General features: G+C 46.0%; 1 protein-coding gene across 1 annotated transcript in view; it reads left to right on the forward strand.

Annotated features, from left to right (window-relative positions):
* Positions 1-23931, forward strand: part of WDR76 (WD repeat domain 76) — a 75137-nt gene that overhangs the window by 45286 nt on the left and 5920 nt on the right. The window contains exons 10-11 of the mRNA XM_086957900.1: positions 11317-11534; positions 13150-13302. Coding sequence (XP_086814026.1) covers positions 11317-11534; positions 13150-13302 — 371 coding nt within the window. The remainder of the gene's footprint in view (positions 1-11316; positions 11535-13149; positions 13303-23931) is intronic.

A 23931-nucleotide genomic window follows, 5' to 3' on the forward strand; every position in this document is an offset into this window, starting at 1 on the left:
GATCAGTGAATTGTCCGATCAGGCCTGTGGAGCAGGTGTACCACATTCAACCAGGTCTTTAGTAGCGAAAATAAGGTCCATGCAGTTAAGTCAAACCTTTATTTGGTTACCATACATAACCATAAAAGTAAACATATGCTCAAAAGATGACTCAATTAAAATGCAGAGTTAAAACACAATTAGGCATAATTGGTTAATATATTGAGCTCCCTAAAAACAACAGCAAAGTAAATCAATGTCTTGAGAATCTAAACAAAATCTGATATAGAGGGGGCGTGGCTAGCAGCCGAAGATGGCAGCATAGAAGGCGAGCTCCGCGGTTGAAGCGGCCTCCTCGACGATCCGACCACTGATCCGTCACACAAATATCTCCTACGGGAAAAGATCGACACCCAGGACCGGGCGGCACAAACCGAAACAATCGGAACGAAAATCCGACATCGGTGCAGTACAGTTCCGATAGACGCCCGTGCGGGCAGCAGAGCAGGCCTACAGCCGGGCCGCAGACTGAAGCGGCGAGCCGACAGGAAGTGCTACAATCAGGGCAAGAACACCGGAAGCGCCCGCTCGTGGACGAGCTAGTGCCGCAGGAAGGAACAGCGCCATCGCCGTACTTGAGGGGCTGGGGTCCGGAGGACCAAACATCCTGATCGGTAGTTCCGTGGTGGTTCAGAAGCTCCCAGCGAACATACGGAAGCAAAAAATCCCTGCGACCTCCGGGACGAGGCCGCCATCTTGATCACGGAGCACGGGTGAGCCCGGGGTGCGAAACAGCGAAAAGACCGCGCTGACCTCCCCGAGAGCCGACAGTTTTGGTGGACAACAGAACTCATCCTATAGACCACTGGCTGCCCGGTGAAAAAGGGTGCAAAATCCGTCGCATAGTGGCGCGACCGGAGGCGGAGGCAAGCAGGCGCATATCCGGACTTAACCACCACGATATAGACGCAGGCCCCAGGGCACGGACTCAACCTCTCAGGCAACGATATGCTCGAGATAATCGATCCATAGAGGCACTGCACAACGATTAGGACCTACATACGGAGATAGGGCGGCGACTTGAGCTTAGCAGGAAGTGCGGGCCGCTTCCGCGACAGACTTGGTGGCACGAAGGGGAGCAAACCCCATCGGTCAGTGGCCCTTGAGACCGAACGGCCCAATTCCGGTGAGCGTGAATTAAACAGAAGGCCTCCGCAGGGGTTTCATCTGAACGGTCGCAACACCATTCGGGAACTGATTTCATAACGAGCGACCACTGCGGACCGCGGCGGAAGGGACCGCCAGGATGGCCGGTAAAGGGCCGAAAAGCGGAGCGGCGCAAGCCCGTCTTGAAAGATATGCCTACGATAAGTCTACCTCCTCTCCGCCAGATGCGAAACAGCAGGCGGGCAAAACTGCGGACGCAGCGGGGGGCAAGAAAGCGACCTTGGACGACGTGATGCGGGCCCTCACCCAGGTACAGGCAACAGTGGGATCGATCTCAGCAGAAATAACTCTCATACGTGCAGACTTCCATAAAATGACAGAAAAAGTGAATGCAATGAAAGTAGTGACCAAATCGTTGGTGGAAGATGTCTCCGAACTGCAGATAAGTGTGGAGCGGATCACAAAAGAAAACAAGGAGCTGCGGGACAAGCTGGATGACCAGGAAAGGCGCTCGAGACGGAACAACATTCGTATCATAGGGGTTCCGGAATCGGAAGACACAAGGGCGATGGACCTGTATGTGGAAGATCTGATCAAGCAAAGCCTTCAGCCCAAGGGTCTCTCCGCTTTCTTTACAGTGGAAAGAGCGCACCGAGTTCCCGGGGGACGCCAGAAAACCGGGGCTAACCCAAGGCCGATCATTGCTCGGCTCTTCAATTTCAGAGACAGGGATGGGATCCTACAGGCAGCAAGGACTTCACCCCCATCAGAATACAAAACTCCACTCTGGCATTCTTCCCTGACTATACGGCGGAAGTCGCACGTAGAAGAACTTTTTTCGAAGTTAAAAAAGAACTTAGGGCGAGGGAGATTCCCTACTCGATGCTTTTTCCAGCCAGACTGAGGATAGTGGCGGACAATAAAACATGGTTTTTCGACACTCCGGAGGCAGCTCAGGATTGGCTGGAGGGATGGAGATCAGCAGGCCTGCCGCGCCGCTCCAACAGATCGAACAAATATCGCAATAACGGACCCCGAACGGGATCCCAATCATCTGGGAGAGAAGCAGACTCACACTCACCTCTGAATGACGTACCAGAAACAGAAGACAATGAGGACCAATGACTTCCCGATGCGGCCTACCTAGGCCAACTGTGTCGCTAACCGGGGGTGCTACCATGGACACTGGGCAGAGATCCTCCGTGGTCAAGGAGGGGGGCCACCGACTCCGGAGAGTCCTTCACCTCAGCGAGCAAGTACTGTGTTTTGGGTTGGGATCAGGCACTCTGCTGAGTTGGGGGGGCGGGCAGTTTTAGGCCCGTTTAGCAGGGGGGCAGGGTGGGGGGATGTTGGGGGGCGGGAGGTTTTGCATTGTTTAAATTGTTCTACAGGTCAAGATTGGAACTATATGGTACACACCAACCGAAAGGCGACACATTGGAAATGCGCTCGCACACAATCATCACGACACACTAAGGTCGGCCACCACAGATATTATGGCACACACCATGCGGGTTGAAAGGGAGGTAGCCAGGACGGGGCAGGTGACACCACTGTGCCTTATGACATGGAATGTTAGGGGTCTGGGGGATAAAGTTAAAAGAGGCTTGGTGTTACAGAGCATAAAACAACTAAACCCAGCCCTGGTCCTACTCCAGGAAACACACTTAACAGGCACAGCAACCAAAGCACTTGATAGGAAGGGCTACAGTATGATCGTACACTCAGAGTTCACTAGGGGGTCCCGTGGTACAGGGATTCTGATGCACCGCTCATCGAGATTCATACTCCAATCCACGAAATCAGACACACAGGGACGTTTTGCGGCGGCACACGGGCAGTGGGAAGGAAGACCGCTCAATGTGGTCTCGGTCTATGTCCCGCCGGCACTGCATGCTGTCGCGCTACCAGAATTGGGGAAATTCCTGCTAGACCTTCCAGAGGGAGATCTCATTGTGGGTGGGGACTTCAACGCAGTAGCACACAACACACAAGACAGATTCCCGGTGAGAACTCAGTCTCCCGGGCCCTCCCGACTACATGATTTTATGGAAGCACAGGGCTTGGTGGACCTCTGGCGGCGATTCCACCCAGACGACCAGCAATACACATTCCATTCAGCGGTCCATGATAGTTTGTCACGGATCGACTATTTCCTAATACTGGGAGACGGCACCCTCACTATAGAAGATGTTCAAATCAAACCAAGGGGTGTTTCGGATCACTCTCCCCTGACACTGAGTCTCTCCAACCCTGGACGGACCCAGACACGCATTTACCCGATCTACCCGGGATACCTTAAAGTACCATTAGTAGCAAAAGCACTAAAGAGAGAGACAAGGACATACTTCGCTGAGAACGAAGGGTCCGTTAAGTCCCCCATTATCCTATGGGAAGCGTACAAAACGGTTCTCAGGGGACAGGCTATTTCCACTATCCCGAGATACAAGCGAACGCAAAAACAAGAGCTCCTAGACCTAGAAGACGGGCTCGCCGAGGCCAACAGAGCACGAGACTGACCCGACGAGGGACATGCTGCACAGACTTCGACTGTGTCAGCAGCGTCATACCGACCACATACGCCGCAAGGTAGTGGACAATATAGCAACGACAGCACACAGAATCTACGATGTAGGTGACAAAGCTGGTAGGCTCATTGCCTGGTTAGAGAAAAAACGGGAGGGGCAGAGGGCCATCCTACACTTGAGAGATCCCGCAGGGGTACTACAAACCCGTCCCTCACTGATAGTAGAACTCCTAGCTGACCACTTTCAAACAGTATATTCCCCTGAATTCGATGTTACCCGAGAGATGGAGGAGGCGTCTCTCGCAGGAGTACCCACTCGCACCTTGTCACAGGACAATAAAGACGAGTTGGAAATGGACCTAACTGCTGAAGAGTTACAGATAGCCATCACTGCATTACACTCAGGAAAAGCGTTAGGTCCCAATGGGATACCGATTGAATGGTATAAAACCATGTCGGAATTGCTTGCGACCCCCCTACTAGATATGTTTAAGGCCAGTCTGGAACGGGGACAGTTGCCGCCCGATCAACGCGCAGCAACTATAATAGCAATACCAAAACCCGGCAAGCCACCTGAGGACTGCGGGTCATACCGCCCAATATCTCTACTTCATGCCGAGAGTAAGATCTTAGCGAAACTACTAGCCAACAGACTGTTACCTCATCTGGTGCATCTAATACATCCTGATCAATCCGGATTCATGCCGCATAGGAGTACGGCAATGAATCTCAGGCGCCTACACGGCGTGATGGCACGGGCTCCATTACTGTCAGAACCAGCAGCTATCCTGTCACTTGACGCCAAAATGGCGTTTGACCTGGTGGAATGGCGCTACCTCTTTGCGGTTCTGGAGCATATGGGTTTCGGCCCAAAATTTGTAGCGTGGATTAGACTTTTGTATAAAATCCCAGTTGCCCGAGTGACAGCAAATGGCCACATCTCGAGAGAAATACCACAAGCGAGGGGAACGAGACAGGGGTGCCCACTCTCGCCGCTCCTGTTCGCACTGGTCCTGGAACCCTTAGCCACCGTCATTAGGACCACCCAGTTATTGAAGGGCATACGGTGGGGAGGCGACTGGGAAGACAGGGTGTCACTATATGCCGATGACATGTTGATCTACCTAACCGACTTAGCAACTGGTATTCCGGTACTGCTGGCCTTGTGTGAGAGGCACGGCACAGCCTCGGGGTACAAAATAAATTGGACGAAATCTGTGCTCTATATGCTCCACGGCACGCCGCCGACCCTAAGTGCGGACTGCCCATTATTATTAGAACCCACCTCCTTTAAATATCTAGGGATCCAAATCACACGAGAACATGCGACCTTTCAGGACTTAAATCTCAGGCCGCTGCTCGACAGACTAAAATCAGACGTACGTCATTGGAAAACCCTCCCATTAACACTGTTGGGTAGAGCCGCACTTTTCAAGATGATGGCGTTACCCCGTTTCCTATACGTCCTGGAAAATACGCCAGTGTTGGTCCCATCCTCGTTCTTCCGACAAATATCGACTCAACTGTCCAGTTTATTGTGGGGTAACAGACCGGCCAGGGTGGCGCATGTGAAATTGATTCGAGACTGGTATAGTGGGGGGATAGCACTCCCAAATTTGGAACTATATTACTGGGCAGCCCACCTCAAAGTGATTAACCAGTGGATACACAGGCCGCAGGACGATCCGGCATATATGGCGGATAGGAGGCAGCTAGGGACAAACACGCTTCTGGCCCCACTCTACAATAAAGGATTGATGGCAAAACTCAGCGGCCCAACTAAACACACTGTGACGCTATGGCATAAAGCCCAAAATCGACTAAAATGGGAGGGAGTAGTTACACGACTTACACCCCTGTGGGCCTCCAGAATTTTGGGGAATCTGAGACACAGTAAAGGCTTCGAACAGTGGGACAATATCGGGATTTCCACGGTGGGTGATATGTGGACGAAGGATGGAGTGGTTCCGTTTGAGACCCTGAGGGAACAGTACGAATTGGGCATTACTGAAACATACCGTTACATACAGATTCGTCACGCATTACTGTCAGCAATAGAACCAGGCACTAATGTCCCAGAATCGGCCCTGTTGGAGGACCGACTACTTACAGACTACATGGAGGCCAGTGCTACTTCCCTCACTTACCGTAAACTCATAAACAACTTACCTGACCCGTTGCAGAAATTGAAGGAAAAATGGGAGGGGAAATAGGAGAACTAGATGAGACCGAATGGAATGCAGCGCTGGCGTCGCCTAAAGATGCTGGTATCTCGTCAAGATTTAGGTTGGTGCAATTTAAAATATTGCACCGAGTATACTATACACGCACCGCTCTGCACAAAATCCAAAGAGCGGATCACCCCTACTGCCTGAAGCATTGCGGAGAGGAGGGCACATTGTATCACACCCTATGGTCCTGCCCCTGTATGGTGGACTATTGGCGGAGAGTAACACGCACGATGGCCCAAACCTTACAAATCCCGATCACACCTGACCCCCGAGTTTGTCTGTTGAATGTGTGGGGCCCAAACAACTTAACATCATATGGAAGGCAATGGGTGGTCATTGGAACGATGTTAGCAAAGCGAGATATAGCGCAGAAGTGGGGATCATCCGAGACACCGACCCTGGCACTGTGGTGCCGGAATATGGACATGCTTATGGTGGTGGAACGGGCAGTGTACCAACAAAGAGCCAACCCACGTAAATGGAACAAAATATGGACACCGTGGAACACTTATAGGGGGGAGCTGTGTGAGCCGCTGCCGGAAGAGGAAGACATGGATAGCTCAGGGGATGAGGAGGAAACTGAGTAGGGGAGAACGGAATGTGGCGAGGGGTTCAGACAGGGTAGCCCCAGGGTTTGCCAGGCTCGTAGGGTTGGCATAATAGATCTCCAAATTGTGGTATTAAAGGCTTTGCCCATTGTGAGGTTGATTTGAATGCTCTAATCTATCTGAAATGTACCAATTATCCAATCGATGACCTTAAAGTTAAGAGTTGTTTAATAAAAAAGAAAAAGTTGCGCTATTGGTTGACTGCAGCAGAATGTTGACGCTGCAGCCAACGGAAAAATATGACTGTGACTATTGCCATTTGATGCAACAATAAAAACAAATTTAAAAAAATAAATAATCTGATATAGAGAAGCTAATAAAATAAAATTTGATTGAAACGTGTTATATACAGAAGTAGTAGACCAACAAAAACCTCAAGGTGCCGCCATGAGTCCCAATCACTCCAATTGAATTATCCATTGATGCTGTATAGCAAAGAACATCTTCAGAATTGTGATCCTATAAAAAAAATTAAGAATATTATCCACAGCATGACCAGTCTGGTCACCTTGTAAAAACAAATGTAAAACCAGCATCAAAAAATGAGTCTGCACAGGCTTACGTCACATAATAAAGCACATGAGTGAGACCAGGGCTTCATATAGAGCGTGCAAGAGAGAATAAAGTGTTATGTGCTAGGAACAAGAAATGATTGCACTTGCAAGAGGTGCCATATACCATCTACCCTAGAGTTCCCACCTAATAGATTGGAGCACACTACCCTTCAATCCGAGCCCTAAAGTTCTGTAGTAGTATAAAGTGCTAGTGCATACGTAACAAATATAGATTCTGGAGAATAGAAAATAATACAAAACAACTTTTAATCCTTGCAGCAAGAGAATACAGACAGTTGTGTAATCTGCAGTATCCCTTAAAACCTGTCTCCCTAATCATTTTCTTTGTCCATAAATACCATATGGATGTCAAGAATTTACAAATGGAAAAAACAACTGGTCTACTAGTGTCTGTAGTGCATATTCTAAGTGCAATGCAGCGATCCTCAAAACCTAGCATTCTACCTAGTGAACTATCCAACACTGCTGTTTCTTTTTATATGCAGGACAGAAAAATAAAGCCTATCCAATAGACTAATTTGCTTAGCAACCCACTGGGCGCTCAGTTGGTCCACCCGACCCATTCTTCCAGTGGCAGATGAAGGTAGCCAACGGTTAAGTGCCCACCCTGAGCTTGATGAAAAAGTGCTTGTGCATGAAGGTTTCACCACCAAATCTAAGTAAGGTTCGAACTTAAAGCTGCACTTGAATGAGAGACAAGAATTGGTCAAAGTGCCCAAGCTAGATTTGGAGGTGATTTCTCCCAGGACATACGACCAATAGGCCATTTTAAACTGGTCACTGGCAACGCCTGGTATATAATTTTGGTTTGACCAAATGTCCCCTTGCGCCATCGGGTGCAACAATACCTTTATGCAGGCACACCAAGGGATCCTAGCTGCACAAGAGCCCTCTAGAAAGCCCTGGAGCCACTCAATAAGGCTCCAGATATTTTGTTGCCCAGACCCTTAGCCAGCACAAAATTGGTTTCATCGTGGCGATCTCAAATGTAGATCTATGCGGATAGGTAGTGTGGGAGCGCTCAAAGGGATTTTAAAGAGATTTCAGAAAATTGTTTTATGCTATTTCGAACGTCTCCAAATTACAATGCCACAAAATATCCGCTCCATAAAGGGCCGCCCCACGTGCTTGGCTCCTGTAGATTTCCAAAGGGGGGTGATGGGGAAAAGATGGAGCATTATGTGCTAACCTCACAATAGACCCAGCAAATTGCCTTAGTAACAGGGTGCTCTTCTACAGCTGGGCCGGCCACCCATGTGAGTCTTCAAAGCGGATGCCCAAGTAGTCAAACTCTGACACTTGCTCCGGGGCTACCCCATCCAGTAGCATGGCTTTTCTCATTTCTAACCCGTAATCCATGCAATAAACAGAGCAGCTATCAGGCAGGTTAGATAGGCCTGTGAACCTTTTGACAACAGCAAGGTGTTGTCAGCAAATAGCAGATAGGGTGTTTTTTTTGTGGTCTTTAATCTTAGGGGGGAGGGGAGGAGTCGTTCACACAGTTAAAGAGGTAAAACTATACCCCTGGCGCACTCCTCTCCGAATTGGTATCTCTTCGGACAATTCTCCCGACATTCCCAACCTCACCCTCGCAAAGCTGTCTATATATAATGCCTGGATTAGAGTCAGTAGGCCCTATGATGACCTTAGCCTGCTCAAGGTTTCCCACAGTTTCACCCTTGGAACCAAATCGAAAGAGGAGAGAAGATCCGCAAAGGCCATGTATAACCTTCCCTTGTCCAGGTCTAGGTTCCTCCATTTTATGTCTAGGAAGCGTATGATTTGGTCTATTGTGCTGACCTTCCGCCTAAAGCCTGCCTGTAGGTGGGAAAATACTGGCACATGTCTCTTGCTAGATGTGTCAGCCCACTAACTGATTGATGTAAGTTAAGTCCAGCAATGGAGTTTTGGAGAATAGAGAAAGCATAGTTATCGGGTATCTACATGCAGATGGGAAAATCTTCTAAGACTAGAAGGAGTTGCTAAGGGTGTGTGTTGGGTGAAAAATTGTGGCTATCAAAGTTGGTTTAAAGATGTGGCCTTGCAAAAAAAAAATAATAATAATGTTGAAATCTGGCCCCCCTGGACTCAGTGCACCGGGCCTTGAATTACATTCAGAGCTCCTATAAGATATGAGACCTATGAGAGACAATATTGTATACTATTTAGAATCGCTGGTTTTTGTATGGCTGGGTTGGACAATGTTTAATGGTTGTTTCACTTAAGTCTTTGATCTCTTCTTTTGATTCTTTCGACGTAGTCTTTGCTTATGTAACAAAACAAACACGGAGAGCTATAAAATAAAAAGAAATCCAATAATGGATTGCTGAAATTTGAGCTAGAGGAAGCGGGGTGATAACAAAGTACACCAAAGATGGTAAAGATAAAGATAGAAAAGCCTAATAATTCAGCGTCTTGGAATGACCGAGATTAAATGTTGATAATTTGATATGGTCTCTGAATGTAATGGCTAACCCACCACCTTGTCTGTTAGGGCGAGACAGGTGGAAGGGTTTGTACCCCAAGGTAGACTGAGGGGGAGAAGTCTGAGGCCAGGTTGGAAAGGAAGACTTCGGAGTAACAAGTAAAACCTCTAAACAGGAGTTGGTCAGAGGTTCATGAATCTTCAGTGCTTGCTTTGTCAGAGAGTATCCCTTTATTAATGCTTAGTTCAGCATTAGGGCAAATTTTGATCACATAATAAAAGGTGGAATGCTTCTAACAAAGTGACAGGGAGAGGGCCCGGGCTCCACGAGTCAGGGCGGAGCCCAGGAGACATAGATGGGTGTATCTGAGGAAAGATTAAAGAACAAACCTGTGGGAGCCCATCTTATGTTTGTGACTTACCCCTGCAACTGAGTCCAGGACCATATGGAGTCAGGCAGGGTGACTAGTGTTGTGTAGAAGGGATTTCTTTTGTAGCACTTGTGGTGCACCCACTGTGACTTCCAATATAAATCTGAGTAGGTGTGTGTCCCGAAATAGCTCCTAGGCAATGAATCAAGCATTTGCCTATGATGAGCGAAAGAAACGGGAGGGGTAAATCAAAGCAAATGAAGCCCAGCAGCTCCCAGTGTTGGCACCTGTCTCCCTTGGTGCTACACCTACTTGAAAACAGCCAAATTAATAAAATAAGCTAAAACAGTAATGAGAACAAAATAACACATAATGGCGTTTTTGAAAGAAAGGAGCAAGGATACTCGATCCTGCAGCATGCCTTAAACCTCGCTCAGTTACAAGAAAATTACAATGAAGTCTGCATGCGATACAAGTGCTTCATAGTCCAGTCTAAGAATGTTCAGAAGTCTGCACCTCATCAACACATTAGATGTTTTTTATGGTGCTATCAAAAGTAAAAACTATGAACCAAACTTGGCCTGATCCAAGAATCTAGCCTGTCTGCTAATGAATCATGGATGGCGGAAAGTGGCGTATAACTCAGTGGAAGGAAAAGTGAACTACTCTATCAGCAACATATGTATTACCATCTCTCATCAAAGAAAATCCATCAAAGATATGGGGTCAATCAATACTTGAGTCTCCCTCTATCCGCGTCAATGTGCCTGCATTACAGATGTAAAGAGAAGGGATTCACCCAGGGTAGAGTATAACAAAACTGATCTGTAAGCACGCTCCTTCCTTTAAGTAAATCTTTAATAGAAATTGAGTAGGGAAATGGTTTGCCTAAATTCGTCAATAGTGGTGACTTCAGCTTCTCCCTACTTATACATTGTAGAGTCCTAGATGGAGAACTGCAGCAACATGAAATGAATTGAAGGGAAGTTGATGGTGGTGGCCTAGACATGGGTGCAAGGAGGGAGTACCCTTGAATGCGCTTACTTTTTATTTGTTTTAATGTTTCTTTTTATTGCAATCAAACATGTGACAGTGGCATTCAGCATAATCAATATCACATCGTAGAGTACATGAAATTACAGGTGCCAGGACATTCAGATTACATTATATGTCTACCATTGTATCTCTGTCTTCCTAGTCTAGTGGTATATCTAGAACATTGCATCTTTAATCTTCGATTGCCCGGGAATTTCACTAACGGGCAAACAGAGCATCCCCCTAACTCTCGTTTGGATTTGCTTTCTTAGTCAATTACTTCATTCACTCTAATACACACTGATTCTGAAAGGATAACCTTGATTAATTAAAAAATAACACAACTCAAAACTTGCAGCATAGGAATAGTATAAAGCAATCTACCTGTTTGCTCCTAGGTGTACCGAGATGAAGCAACTAGCTTCTCCTCCTTTGATTTCCTCTCCGATGACGGCTCCAACCTGCTAGTGGGACACTGGGATGCTGATGTTTCTGTGGTGGACAGACGAACGCCGGGAACCTCCTGTGAACTGTTAGCCCAAGTGAATTCGAAGTCTGTTCGGACTGTACATGTGCATCCAGTAGACCGGAACTACTTCATGACCGCAGGAGGAGGGTGAGTCTGCTTTTTCTGTAACTACTTGTGCTGACCTTCCATGTTATTGTGATGTGCTGTATTGACAGTTATGTTCATGTGGAGCTTTCACAAAGGTCTTGGTTGTTTATTATGGCATGCTTTGCCTCCTTTAAGGACTTTCCTTGCTGCAGGAGGTCCTCTGGTCATTGTGGCATGCTCTGCCTTTTCCTGTAGCTGCACAGCTTCGGTGATGGTTTTCCATTGGTTACTGCTTGCTATCCTGTCTTATGAGAAAGTCCCCTGACCGACTGGTTCTCAAGAGATTGGAATTTGCTGCCTCTATTTGGCTTTCCTCACCAAGGGTGGTCTCCACACAGTAGTAGCATAGTTACCTCCTTCTTTGTCTCTTCCTGTGTTCTACCCCGTGTCTTGTGGATGTGATGCATGCTCCCCTCCCTTAATGTGTTGCTCCACAAGAACAGCTGTGCTTCCACTCTGGCTTTTAATCAGGGAGGGAATTCCATACTGCTTCTTTCTTCAAATTAAGAACGTTTTTTGCCTGTCCCCTTTTAATTTTATTAGCTTGTACTCTTCTCTTTGCTTCTTGCCTGCACACATTGTTCTTCTGATCTATCTTCCATCGGACTCTCTTCTCCCACATTACCTCTGTTAACTAGGTCCTTGTCTTTCCATTTTTGGTTCCTCTCCCTCAACTTCACTTGCAGATTTCCTCCCTCGGCTGACCTGATTCCCTCCTAACTTTTCTCCCTCCTCTCCTTGGCTGGCCTCTTCCCCCCCCCCCCCCCCCAACCTATCCCTTCCACAGCATGGTTAGGGGGAACACCCTCAAACAGCCGTATTCCTCCATGTCTCTGTCCCTTGGCTGGCCTGGTTAACAGAACATGCATATGTGTAAAGTGCTCATTCAGCATGAGGTGCAGGTGGGTGCGGAATTGCAGATTTATTGGCATCCCTTTTCCCTTCCATGGGCAGCCTTTGCAGTCTCCTTCCCACAGCTTTTCTTGTTCCCTGTTTTCCCACCTTCTACTGGTTTTGTTCCCTGCCTCCCACTCTCCGCTGTCCTTTTTTTTTTTTTTTTTTTTTTTTGGTCTTTCTTCCTCCCATCCTTAACTGCCTGACACAACTCACAACATAAAGTGAGTGTTTGTAAAGCAGGGCAAGGTGCTGAGTAACAGATGTTTGTCCCCCTTCGCCCCCACACCCTAAAAAACTCATTCGCTCAGACAGCCTTGTTCATTCCTCACTCTCCATCCCTTGAATAGCCCTGTTCACTGCTTCCTTCTATGAACAAGTCTGGTTACCCTCTATCACTTTACTCTCTTATTCTCCTCACATCCTAGTCCATAATCAGGCCTCTACCCAGCTCTGTCCCGCTTCGCCCCAGACTTGTTCCTTATCTCTCCATTTGTTCACCACTATATCTCCTTCCCAACCTTATCAGCGCTCTGCTGCCAACATACACTTGCATTTCTTGTTCGAGTGCCACCCAGTAGCCCACTCCTCCCCTAGTTCCCAACCCTCCATGTACTCCATGCCCAAAAAACATTCAATGAGAGTAGTGTTTGTTATGAATTTGTACTTGGAAGGATCCTACTTCTGCAGATATGGTATGAAAGAAATGTTTTTGTTACAGGGATGTTTCGATCTATGACGTACGACGCCTGAAACCAAAAGGGATGAAACCAGTGGCTTCTCTGAGTGGCAACACCAAAAGTGTGGGCTCAGCCTACTTCTCACCTATTACTGGGAACCGAGTAGTAACAGTCTGTGCAGATGACCGCATCAGGTAGGCTGGAGTTATGTTAAGGTTGGGGCTCAATGTTGCTTAAGGTTGCATGATGAAGACTGGGCAAGGATCTTAAAAAAAGAAGTGGAGAGACTAACCAAGTTAGGCAGTATTCAGGTGACATCACACCATGTGTGGCATCACAGGAAGTGGCATCACTAGCTCACAGGAAGTGGCGTCTCACACGTCTTTAGCAGGTCGATTATCAGTACATTTGAGAGCATTCTGAGATCTACCGAATGAAAACTGATCAGACAGTTTTTTCTCTTAAGAAATTAACAGCACAAATGTGGATGACGTTTTTTGTCAAACTGCTAACTAGACAGGCCCCTAAGTTCTACAAGCGAGGCATGCAAAACGTTGCACCAAAAACAAAGCACAGTTGGTGCGTTGCAAATGTGAATTTCAAAGCTAGAACATTTATTAACCTACCAAACCTACCACCACTATATACACTAACAGTTTTCTAACTTTGACCGTTCTCAAATAACATGTAGGTTGCACACTGCATTTGGTATTCGGAGCATGGCAAACAATATTACCTATGAAATATGGGTATACCTGGATATTCTGCACATATATTAATTCAGACATTAGTTCATTAGTGAGCCCTTTTACATCATTGAATCCCTAACATATGGGTAACAGAACCAGTGTAAAAAATCCTATCCATCTGGTATCTTTTGTTGTGATGGGCCTACCTTCCTAGACTATCATCCGCATGGACATCAGCAGTCAGCCATCTGTTAACTAATGGCAATGGATTCCAGAAAGGTAGGCGAGAGCCCATGACATCTATGAACATTAGTGAAGAAGGACTTGCGATACCAAGATCTTTTAGTGCATGGTGTTGAAACCCCTTACACAGTAGTTTAAAGTCACTGATAGTGCATTGCCCTCAAACGGGTTGCAGATGTTTTGTTATTTAATTCCCACCATTATACATACAGTTTCTGTATGTAGCATTCAGATACTTTGAATCCTAGCAATGCCACCTCAAACTTTCACAGGTGTGTAAAATTGATTTAATTCGAATTGCAGCGTTGAATTAGGAGCATCTAAAATTATGAGGTAGGTAAACTGACTGGACAAAGACCCTAGTATCTACAGAAAATGGTGCTGAAACTTTTCAGACCGATGAGTGGCCAAAGCATCGGACACAAAGTGAGTGCCATGTTCGGAAACCATCCAGCAGGTTTGCAGAGATTGTCAAATGGATTATGAAAACCAGGGACAAGAAGTACCCACACCATCCCACTTTTTTCAAGCTACACGTGAAACCATGTTGCCTCGTCCTTGTAAAACTTCCTTTACCCAAGGTTTGAAAAAAACTGCTGCCAGCTCACTCCGCCAGGAGTACTATCCTATGTGCATTGTATTTCCATGTAGTGTGAAGTATGCTTACCCAGCCATTCCCACTGCTTAATGCATCTGTGGTGGGCAACATTACTATTTTAGGAGATTGGAACTCATTTTTTACCGATAATGACCCAGAGCAAGAGAAAAAGACAAGGGGGAAAAAGTGGGAGTAAGAGAGGGAAAGGAAAACCATGGCAAAGATAGAAAAGTGGATGGAAAAAACTCGCACAAATAAGACGGTCAGGAGAAGTGTAGGGCAGTGAAACAAAAAGGTAATTGTAACAATGGCTTTCAGCAAAGGGGACCTAGGAAAACATTTGGGGCACTGCAGTTATGTTTTTACAATTTACATAGTGCCATGGTTATCACCTCCACATTTAGTAGCAGACCTCTCTTGTGTTTTTTTGTTAAAGTTGAAGTTACTATATCACTCTTACATTCACCAGCACAACCGTGGAATTAGCACCACCAGAATAGCCACACAAAGAATGGGACATAAATTTCAACGCAAGAGATATTACCCTTCCCCCCCCCCCCCCCCCCCCACCACCCTCTGCCCCCTCCCTCATCAAAATAAGTGTAAGCTACCCAAAGACGAGAAGGAAATGGTGATAGTCATTGCACAAGAAAAGGACACCTGCAATTCCACTCTTAAGTAGCACATTAAAGAAAATACTGATGTGTGCAAGTAAATATTTCTAGTTTGTATAGAAAAAAATATCCAAGTATGGAGATGTAGGAACAGTGAGAGAGACCACAAATAGGGCCAGTGATTCGGATCTACATTAGACTGCGTTTGCTAATAAGAACTTTACTTGAGGGTGTGGCCTAGTAGCATGGCCATTAGACGTGAGCTCTCGAGCTCTAGGCCAGCCAGGCAAGTTGATCCACCTGAATCCTGCCCCATCCTGACAACTTGCGGTGGCCACAACTAATGTAGCATGCTGCAGTCCCGTTCCTGACTTTTGGCTCGACATTAGGGGCCAGAATTCCAAGCTTTAGCTGTGAGGCCTGGTTGGGCCTGTGAGTGGCGTAGGCGGAATGCCAGGGGAGATTAGGACTCGCCCCGCCCATACCCCCATATCTCCCCCCACCCCCGTATCCAATGAGAGCCTTGTATGTATGTATGTATAGGCATTTATATAGCGCACTACTTACCCGGAGGGTCCCAAGGCGCTTCGACCGCTGCGAAACCCTTCCTGGCTTCCCTGAGAGATGGTCCCTTAATGGGTATCTCCAGGGTGAGACCAGGCATCCCCGGCGGTCTGGTGGGGCCGTTAGTGAAGATGAGGCAAGCTAATGCCCAGAGTTGCCGAGTGTGATCGCTGATCAGAGTGGGCACCGAGGCGAGAGAATTATCGAGTCTGCTGACCCTGGTCCAGAAACCTGCCGCGCCGGGAATCGAACCCTGGTCCCGGGCCGTCCTCTGCTCTCGGGTCTGCCGCCTCTAACCAGTGAGCCTTGGGTTTAAGTGCCTCTATCTGGCTGAACATCAGCTTTGGGAGCTAGTGGCGAATGTGGCTTTGCTCCGGGGTCCTGGAACCACTGGGCCACTATGTGAACTATTTTCTGAAGGATTTTGTGCCCAATACTGTTTGCTTTGTTAGGGATAGTATGCATATAATCAGCTTGATTGAGAACTACCCTTTCGACCCTATACATGAGACTCTATGTACACTGGACGTAGAGTCTCTGTATACAAATATACCCCAAAGGGATTCATTATTTGTAATGCAAAGTATTCTGGATACCAGGGAACGTCCCCATAGGGTCCCCACTTTATTCATTATCCAGCTTTTGGAAATTTGTTTGACTCAAAATTTTTTTCTCTATGACTCAGATTTTTACCAGCAGGTACGTGGCTGCTCCATGGGAGCCATTTTCGCACCGACTTTGGCAATTTTGTATATGGATTGGTTGGAAACTCACATTATCCTCCCTAGTAGTAACCCATTCCACCAAGGGTTACTACTTTGGAAACGTTACATAGACGACATTTTGTTGATCTGGGGTGGGTCCATGGAAGATCTTTCAGGACTGACGCACTGGCTCAACAATAATTGCAATGGGCTTACATTTACCTTAACCTCTGATAAAAACTGTATCCCTTTCCTAGATTTGAACATCCAACATCAGGAAGGGGCTTTATACACATCCCTTTTCCGTAAGCCCACAGAGAGGAATACTCTGCTCAGTTACAGGAGCTGTCACCCGAGAGCTCTTAGGGACAGCCTTCCCTACTCACAGTTCCTTAGGCTTAGAAGAAACTGTTACAAGAAAGAGGACTATTTTCTAGAGGCAAATACTTTATCAGAGAAACTTAGGTTCAGAGGGTACCCCAAGCGCCTGGTTAAGAACTCTATGAAGAGGGCCTGGTATTGCCCCCGTGACACCCTGTTAGAACCTAAACAGAAAACCACTGATGTGAAAACAGTTTGTGTAACCACTTTTTCTACCATTTCTCACCGGGTAACGCAGTGCATCAGAAAAAACTGGCACATTTTGAATTCAGGCCCCCTTGACTGGGAAATCCCTCTCTTTGCCTTCAAGAAGAATAAAAGCCTGAAGGACCAGTTAGTGAGGGCAGCACTACCTGCCACACCTGGAAAGAATGTAACACTACATGACCACTGGTCATTGCCACCTGTAAGGGGTCACTTTAAGTGTGGCTCATGCATAGTCTGTGAGTATACAATAGAAGGAAAAGAGTTTGTTTATAGGGATGTAAAAAATGTTTTATGCACTTTTACTAACTGTAACAGCTGTAATCTTGTATATGCTATTTTATGCCCTTGCAATTACATTTATGTTGGTCAGACAAAGCAAAAGATCAAATTACGGATTTCCCAACACCGGAGCCGCATTCGATGTAAAACCCCAAACGCTCCCTTGGTCGAACATTTTCTGGACAAGGGACACACTGAGAATGATATCCGTTGGACTGTCATCACACAGGTTATCGTCCCACCTCGAGGTGGTGACCTGAGCCGGTTGCTCAACAAGGAGGAACTAAAATGGATATTAAAGACTGATAGCCTGAATTCCGGGCTGAACCTGCAAGAGGACTGGACATCATTAATCTGAATTGACCTTTTCTCCTCTACATGCTGTTCAAAAACAAGTGCTCCCTTGTTATTGTTTCCTTAAACACTATTTGTCTTGGAATAACCCCTCTTTCATGCCATTCAGAAATTGATGTTTAATTATAATTATTTCTTGGAATTATTTTAAAATTGCTGAAATGGTTTTATATTTTAAATGTCACTCTGCATGGTATTCACTTAAGGTTCACTTTAATATGGCCCCTGGAACTAAGTCCTTCCTTTATTCTTATGCCCCTCACTCCGGTGCATTGCTCCAATCACAGCGCTCCCTACTCCCTTCATTACTTCCTGGTTCCAAGACACGAGCACGCCAGGGACACACTCCATGACCGTAACTATCGGTAAGTTTTCACTCCGCGTCCTGCTCTGTCCTCGGGCTTCAATCTGTTGCCACGTTTTAATTTTTAAAGACCTGTGTTTGATAGACGCTACTTTGATCCTTTCTTAGGCTTGTCCTGGCGTCGCCCGTTTACGACTGTGTAAACCGGCATTACCTGACGCTCCATTGTGGTAAGACTATTTCCTTTTTCGCCCGCCGGGCTGTCCCCAACCTTCGGCCTGCTCTAATTTAATTCCTTCGTTTTATAGGGTGACTGGCCAAGTTTAAAAACGGGCATCTTGACGGTACTGACTTTCGATGCCCAAACATGCTATACCTCGGTAAGCATTGCAAGGCGCCCTTCACTCTGAAGTAGCCCCACTTTCCGGCAAGTGCTTGATACACGATATCACCACGAATTTAGGTCACTAGCACTGCGGTCAACATCCTCTTGTAATCACTAATGCCCTATAGGCACATTATAGCAATTTTGGACGCATGACCATACACTTGGTAATTGTGTCACTACCTTAATAGCAAGGTTATGTATAACATCACTCCCTGACGATCTAGCATGTGCACAGCGCACGTAGAGTCACTTCACTTATTCTTGTATGTATTCTGTTTTCTAAAGTATATCTTTATCTTCTTCTTCATAGGCAAAATTGAGGTTTAATTTAAAGGCAAAGTATTTAAATGTCCTGATGATGGTTTCTATGATTTTTTGATGAAACCGAAACGCCGTCGACTTGCTTATGCACCCGATACAAATCTGATTGTTTGATTTTATGTAATGGTGCAGCGTGATATTTTCTGTACAAATTTATATGTAAACAGAAAAAACGTTTGTTTTGCCTTGAACCTTTCCTACTATCTCCACTTGTGTTCACCCCGTTAGTGTCGGGCACAGGCTGTGTACCACACAGGGGCAGTGTGGAAGGTACTCCTGACATCTTATTTGTTGAAATACTGTGTTTATTAAGTAAACCTGGAAGACCTCTGTCCGGCTGGACATGTCCTTCTGAAAATATAGAAGCGATTTCGTCTATATTTATTTTGTTTGTTGCATCACATAAGCATGGGACCACTGTTGTTTCCATAAAATTGCTCCGGGGAGGGCATTTGTTGGGGCGGGCAGGGGGACCTTGAGGGAGAGGCTGACTCCTGACCCCGGGCTGGACTGTCTCATTCCTTCTAGAGAGGGTAAACCCCGAGTGTGGTGGTTGGGGGGCTTTCAAAGGTTTGTTGGGTCTTCCTGTACCCATCTCTGACTAGAGTGCGAGGTGCGGCAGCTGTGTGAGCGGAGGCTCTCTGGCCCGGTTTGTGGCTTATACGACTGGGGCATACTGCCTCACGGAGGCCCGGGGCTTGCTGGAGACCATCCTGGATGCTAGTGTTGGCGGGACCGGTGAGTGTATTTTCTCTGAGAAATCTTCATGCAATACCTCCCGGACCCCTTTGCTGAGTGGGGGAAGCGTGTACCCCTGTTCTGTGCCTGATACTTGGTGGCGTGGGGAGCACCAGACTGTGGAGTTTCCGTAGACTGAAGCGTAGCTACTGAAAGCACTTCTTGTCTCCGGTGTAGCAGAGGCTGCTGAGGCTTGGGATCATTCTTGCTGCAGACGTGTGGCCGTGACTGCTGTGGTGGTTTGGTCAACTACACACGGTGCTCGCCCCGGAGGAGGTCAGTTGACCAGATCCTCCTATTTGGCTGCTTTCTCTCCTCCCCACGACAACAACAAGGTGATGGGTGGAATGCTTGAATTAATCTCCGCAACTGGCAATTGCTCGGGCCACATCCCAGTCCATCTTTTTCTGCCCATCGTGCCTCCTCTGTTTGGACCCAACCACATGCAGATCTGTCTTGAACCTGCTCCTCATGGAAGCAGTCCAACGATGGATTGGAAACCATCCTGAGTGATTATCAGTGGCTGAGATTAATTCAAGTGGTCTTTCCATCAATGTTTTGTATAGTTATTGTCACCCTAGGCTTTTACATAGTCTACCTGGTGGTTCCTTGATGTGATCTATCCGCTCTTAATGGGGGTTATCTGGAGCGAAAAAAGGCACAGTAGTGCAGAAGAGAACCATCTAGGCTTGATTGGGTCCTGCGTTAAGATCTGCTATGCATTGGCCAAAAAGCAAAGCAGGGCCAAAGTTGCCTGCTTCCACTGCATTGGCACATAGAGTCCCTGTCCTAGACATTTGTCAGACGGCTACGTATGCATCCCTACACATGTTCACAAACCATTATTGCCTGGACAGTTTGGTCTGCGAGGAGGGGCATTTTACCTCCTTGGTCCTGTAGGACTTTCTAGTTTGAGTCCATTCAGAGGTCCACCTCCGAATAGGTATTGCTTTGGTAACTATTCAAAAGGTGCAGACTCTGCAGCTAGAAGTCTCTATCAGAACAAGTTACTTACCTTCGGTAAAGCTCTTTCTGGTAGAGACCATCTAGCTACAGATTTTTCACTGACCCTCTCATCCTCCCCATTCCGTGTTTGGACTCTAACCTTTTAATAATATCCTAAGTCTAGGAATCTGCACACTGTTTACCAATTTGTTTATGGGGCTCTCCATTGGTGGGCGGGTAAAGTCTTGAACGCAACTGACCTCTCCTGGGAGTGGCGCTTCTATAGGCCCCACACATCATTTCCTGACCAGAACCGTGTCAGTACAGAGCCACAAGGCGCAACTTTCTGGTGTACAGAGGTACTGCTGAAAAGTTTCTGGACCCAGTGTAACGCCTGGGGATTATTCAAAAGGTACAGACTCTTCTACTAGACTCAGTCTCTACCAGAAAGAGCGTTACTGAAAGTAACTTGTTATCCATTCCTTATTGTCAGTCTGTGTTAATGGTAAGTCCTTCAGTTGTCCGTGTCTGGATTCCTTATCCAGACTGCTCTTTGCAGCCCCCTTTAGCCCCATGCTGTCTCGTAAAACAAGCATTTGCAATGCAATCGGTCTCGCCTTTGGGACCTCTTTTGTATTTAGCTATGCAGCACATTAGCCTGGGTGCTGAAGCATCTACTGTTCTTTAATATGGAGGGAAAGTAAGCGCCGAACTGCGTGACACGCCAGGTATGGGAACACATGGAGAGAAATATTGCCTTTCAGCGGGAAACAGTGTAGTCCAAAGCTCTGTGTTTATATAAAATCAGGGCCTTCGGTGGTCATATCACTGAAAATACAAGATTTGAAAAAAATATTATTGTCTATGGGGGCCAGTGAAAGACCATTTCTATGGACTGGAATCTAGAGAAAGTTAAGTGATTTTGGTATGCTAATCCCAAGGACATAAAGCTGTCTGTCCAAGACCACAAATTATGTGTATAAGATCCACTATGATTTTCGTTCCATTTGTCACAAAACCATATTTTAGCCACAGTTTAAGTGCTAGGAATGTGAAGTACTGTAGCAGCATGTTTTCATTTTTTTACTTGGAGGTTTTCAATCTTCAGGTTACAAATAATATGAATTAATTTGCTCCTGCCCTTAAGTTAGAAAGTTAGAAGCCTAAGGCACAAGGATAAAAAGCATTCTGCTAATCACATTATTTTCAGTCCGGTGAAGATCCACTGTCCTTTTAGTTTCATTTGCCACAAGACCATATTTTATCCATAGTTTAGTTTTGCTGAGCAGTCTAGTGCTGGATATGTTAACCTCATCGCTGCGGTGGTAATTATCGCGCTACGCGGCTTTTTTCAAAAAGCCGCATTAGATGACTAGCTCAGCTCGTCATCCGCACACGCCCCCCGTGGCTGACGAGCTGAGCTCGTCATCAGCATCGAAGGGGTTAAGGTCCTAGAAATTTAAAGGAAAGCATTGCTAGAAAACAAAATAGGAAGAACTCTCAGCTTTGCAAATTTCATTTCGAAGCATTGTGTTTTGCTAAAAATAAATAAAAAGAAAATAAAGATAATCTTCATAACTTTTAATTATGTCTCCCAACAGGCATCTTTTCATTTTAGTATTACCCAAGGGTCAAAATAGAGTATTTCAATAAAGACCAAGACATTCACTACTTTTTTGTTTTCCATCTTAACACTGTTTCGCATATTTGAAGTGCTTTCTTCTTCGGTATGCTAGCCTCTTTCCTCTCCCTCAGGTTTAGACCACTCTGCAAACACTCTTTGCTTTAATATTCTTTCTGGCACTCTCGTTTCTTTCAAGCCATCTTTTTACTTGCGACAGTGTTTAACTTCAGTATAAGAAAAAATAAGGTACTCATGCCAAAATGCAACATGGCCCTTGCTACAAAGTTTGGAATGACTAAACCTACAACTAACCACAGCTCATAAAATTACAAGTTTTGTTCAAGAATTGCCCATCCAGGGTAGGCTTTCTAAAATGTATTTTACACCATATTTGATACTACGATAAAAAAAATATAAATCTTAAATGCAAAAAAGAGGGACTAGATTACATAGTTGAAGTAGCGAATGATTTCATACCACCCAATCATCGTGAAAAATAAATATCCCCAATAGCACACATTATTTAAAACCACCATATTAATACATGCATATTCACACATATTACTACAATGCAAATATTAAACGCCAAGTAATGAAGCAACAGAAAAATTGACAGAAGAAAATCAAAATGTACTTCCTTTTATATTGCACGCTGCAATTACTTTACATAAGGAAGCTAACTCCTAATTTTTGTATGGCCTCTTCGTCATTTTAACTTCCTGCACACATTTCACACCTTGCTTGCCAGTTTTGGTCAAATACCTTTTTGGTTAAATAAAAAAAAAGCACCTCAACTTCAAAAATATTTTCTCATCACTCATTCCCCTTTGTTTTTTTTTGTTTAGCAAATAACTTTGCCGCCGTTTGTCGAATCTTCACAACATTTTCAAAAGTAGTTTGCTACTCTCTTCAGCTGCTGCCTGGAAAATGTTTGGGTAATTCCTCAAGCAGGGGCCGAGAAAAAGGAAGGGGTCCCAAAACGCATTTTTCCCAAGCGATTTTCCGATAGGGGGTTTGACCTGACTACTGTTCAAACCACTGAACGGAATTGCACCAGATTTGGTTGAAAGCTAAATCTTGGTTCAGAAGGAGTGATTGTAAGTTGGTGGTAATCTATTCAGTAGTTTTATAGTTTTTAAAGAAAAAAGATTGATGTATTTCTAGAAATCCACAAGCCAACAGTGCCGTGATTGGCTGCCAACACTTCAGCCAGGAAGTAGTAACAGCCATCTTGGGACTCCAACTTGGCTGAGTCCCAAGAAAAAGGCAAAAAAACAACACATGGGCTAGGATAGGAATACCCTGACCCCATAGGCCTCCCTGTTGGTAGGGTCCCACCTGCTGCCAAAAACATATTCTTAAATACAAATTTTGCAGCGAATTTGCAGAGGATCCGCTGCAAAATTAAAAAACCAAGCTCTGTCTCCCGCTGTCGTTTTTGTAGGTTCCCTAGTTGGGCCAGGTCCAGGAAGCAGGTTAATTATAATATGAAGGCACACACGACCCTTCCCTGGGCCACTGTAGGCACTGGGGACCCCATTCCCCAGGGCCTGGCTGATGAGAACAAAGGGAAAGGGTGTAATGCGCCCTCTTCCCGGCCCGAACATTCTAAGCTGCTCCCTGTGGGCTGGAGCAATTCCGGCTCCCGCTGGATGGGGGAGCCGGTGTGGATTTTGAAGCTCGGATTGTGTTTAAGTCCCTCTTGCGGATTCTTATCCTGTTTACCAATTCTGTCTAAGGAAATTCCAGCTTTTAAGTCCCGAAAGAGGCCCTCTGCCATCTTTTCTCTCCCTTTTTATTTGGATCCATGATCTCAACTGGAGTTCTTCTGTCAATCAATTACAGACTCACAAATGCATTGAAGCGTGCA

The sequence above is a fragment of the Lissotriton vulgaris genome, chromosome 2_1, assembly GCF_964263255.1.
Source record: "Lissotriton vulgaris chromosome 2_1, aLisVul1.2, whole genome shotgun sequence".
Classification (NCBI taxonomy): domain Eukaryota; kingdom Metazoa; phylum Chordata; class Amphibia; order Caudata; family Salamandridae; genus Lissotriton; species Lissotriton vulgaris.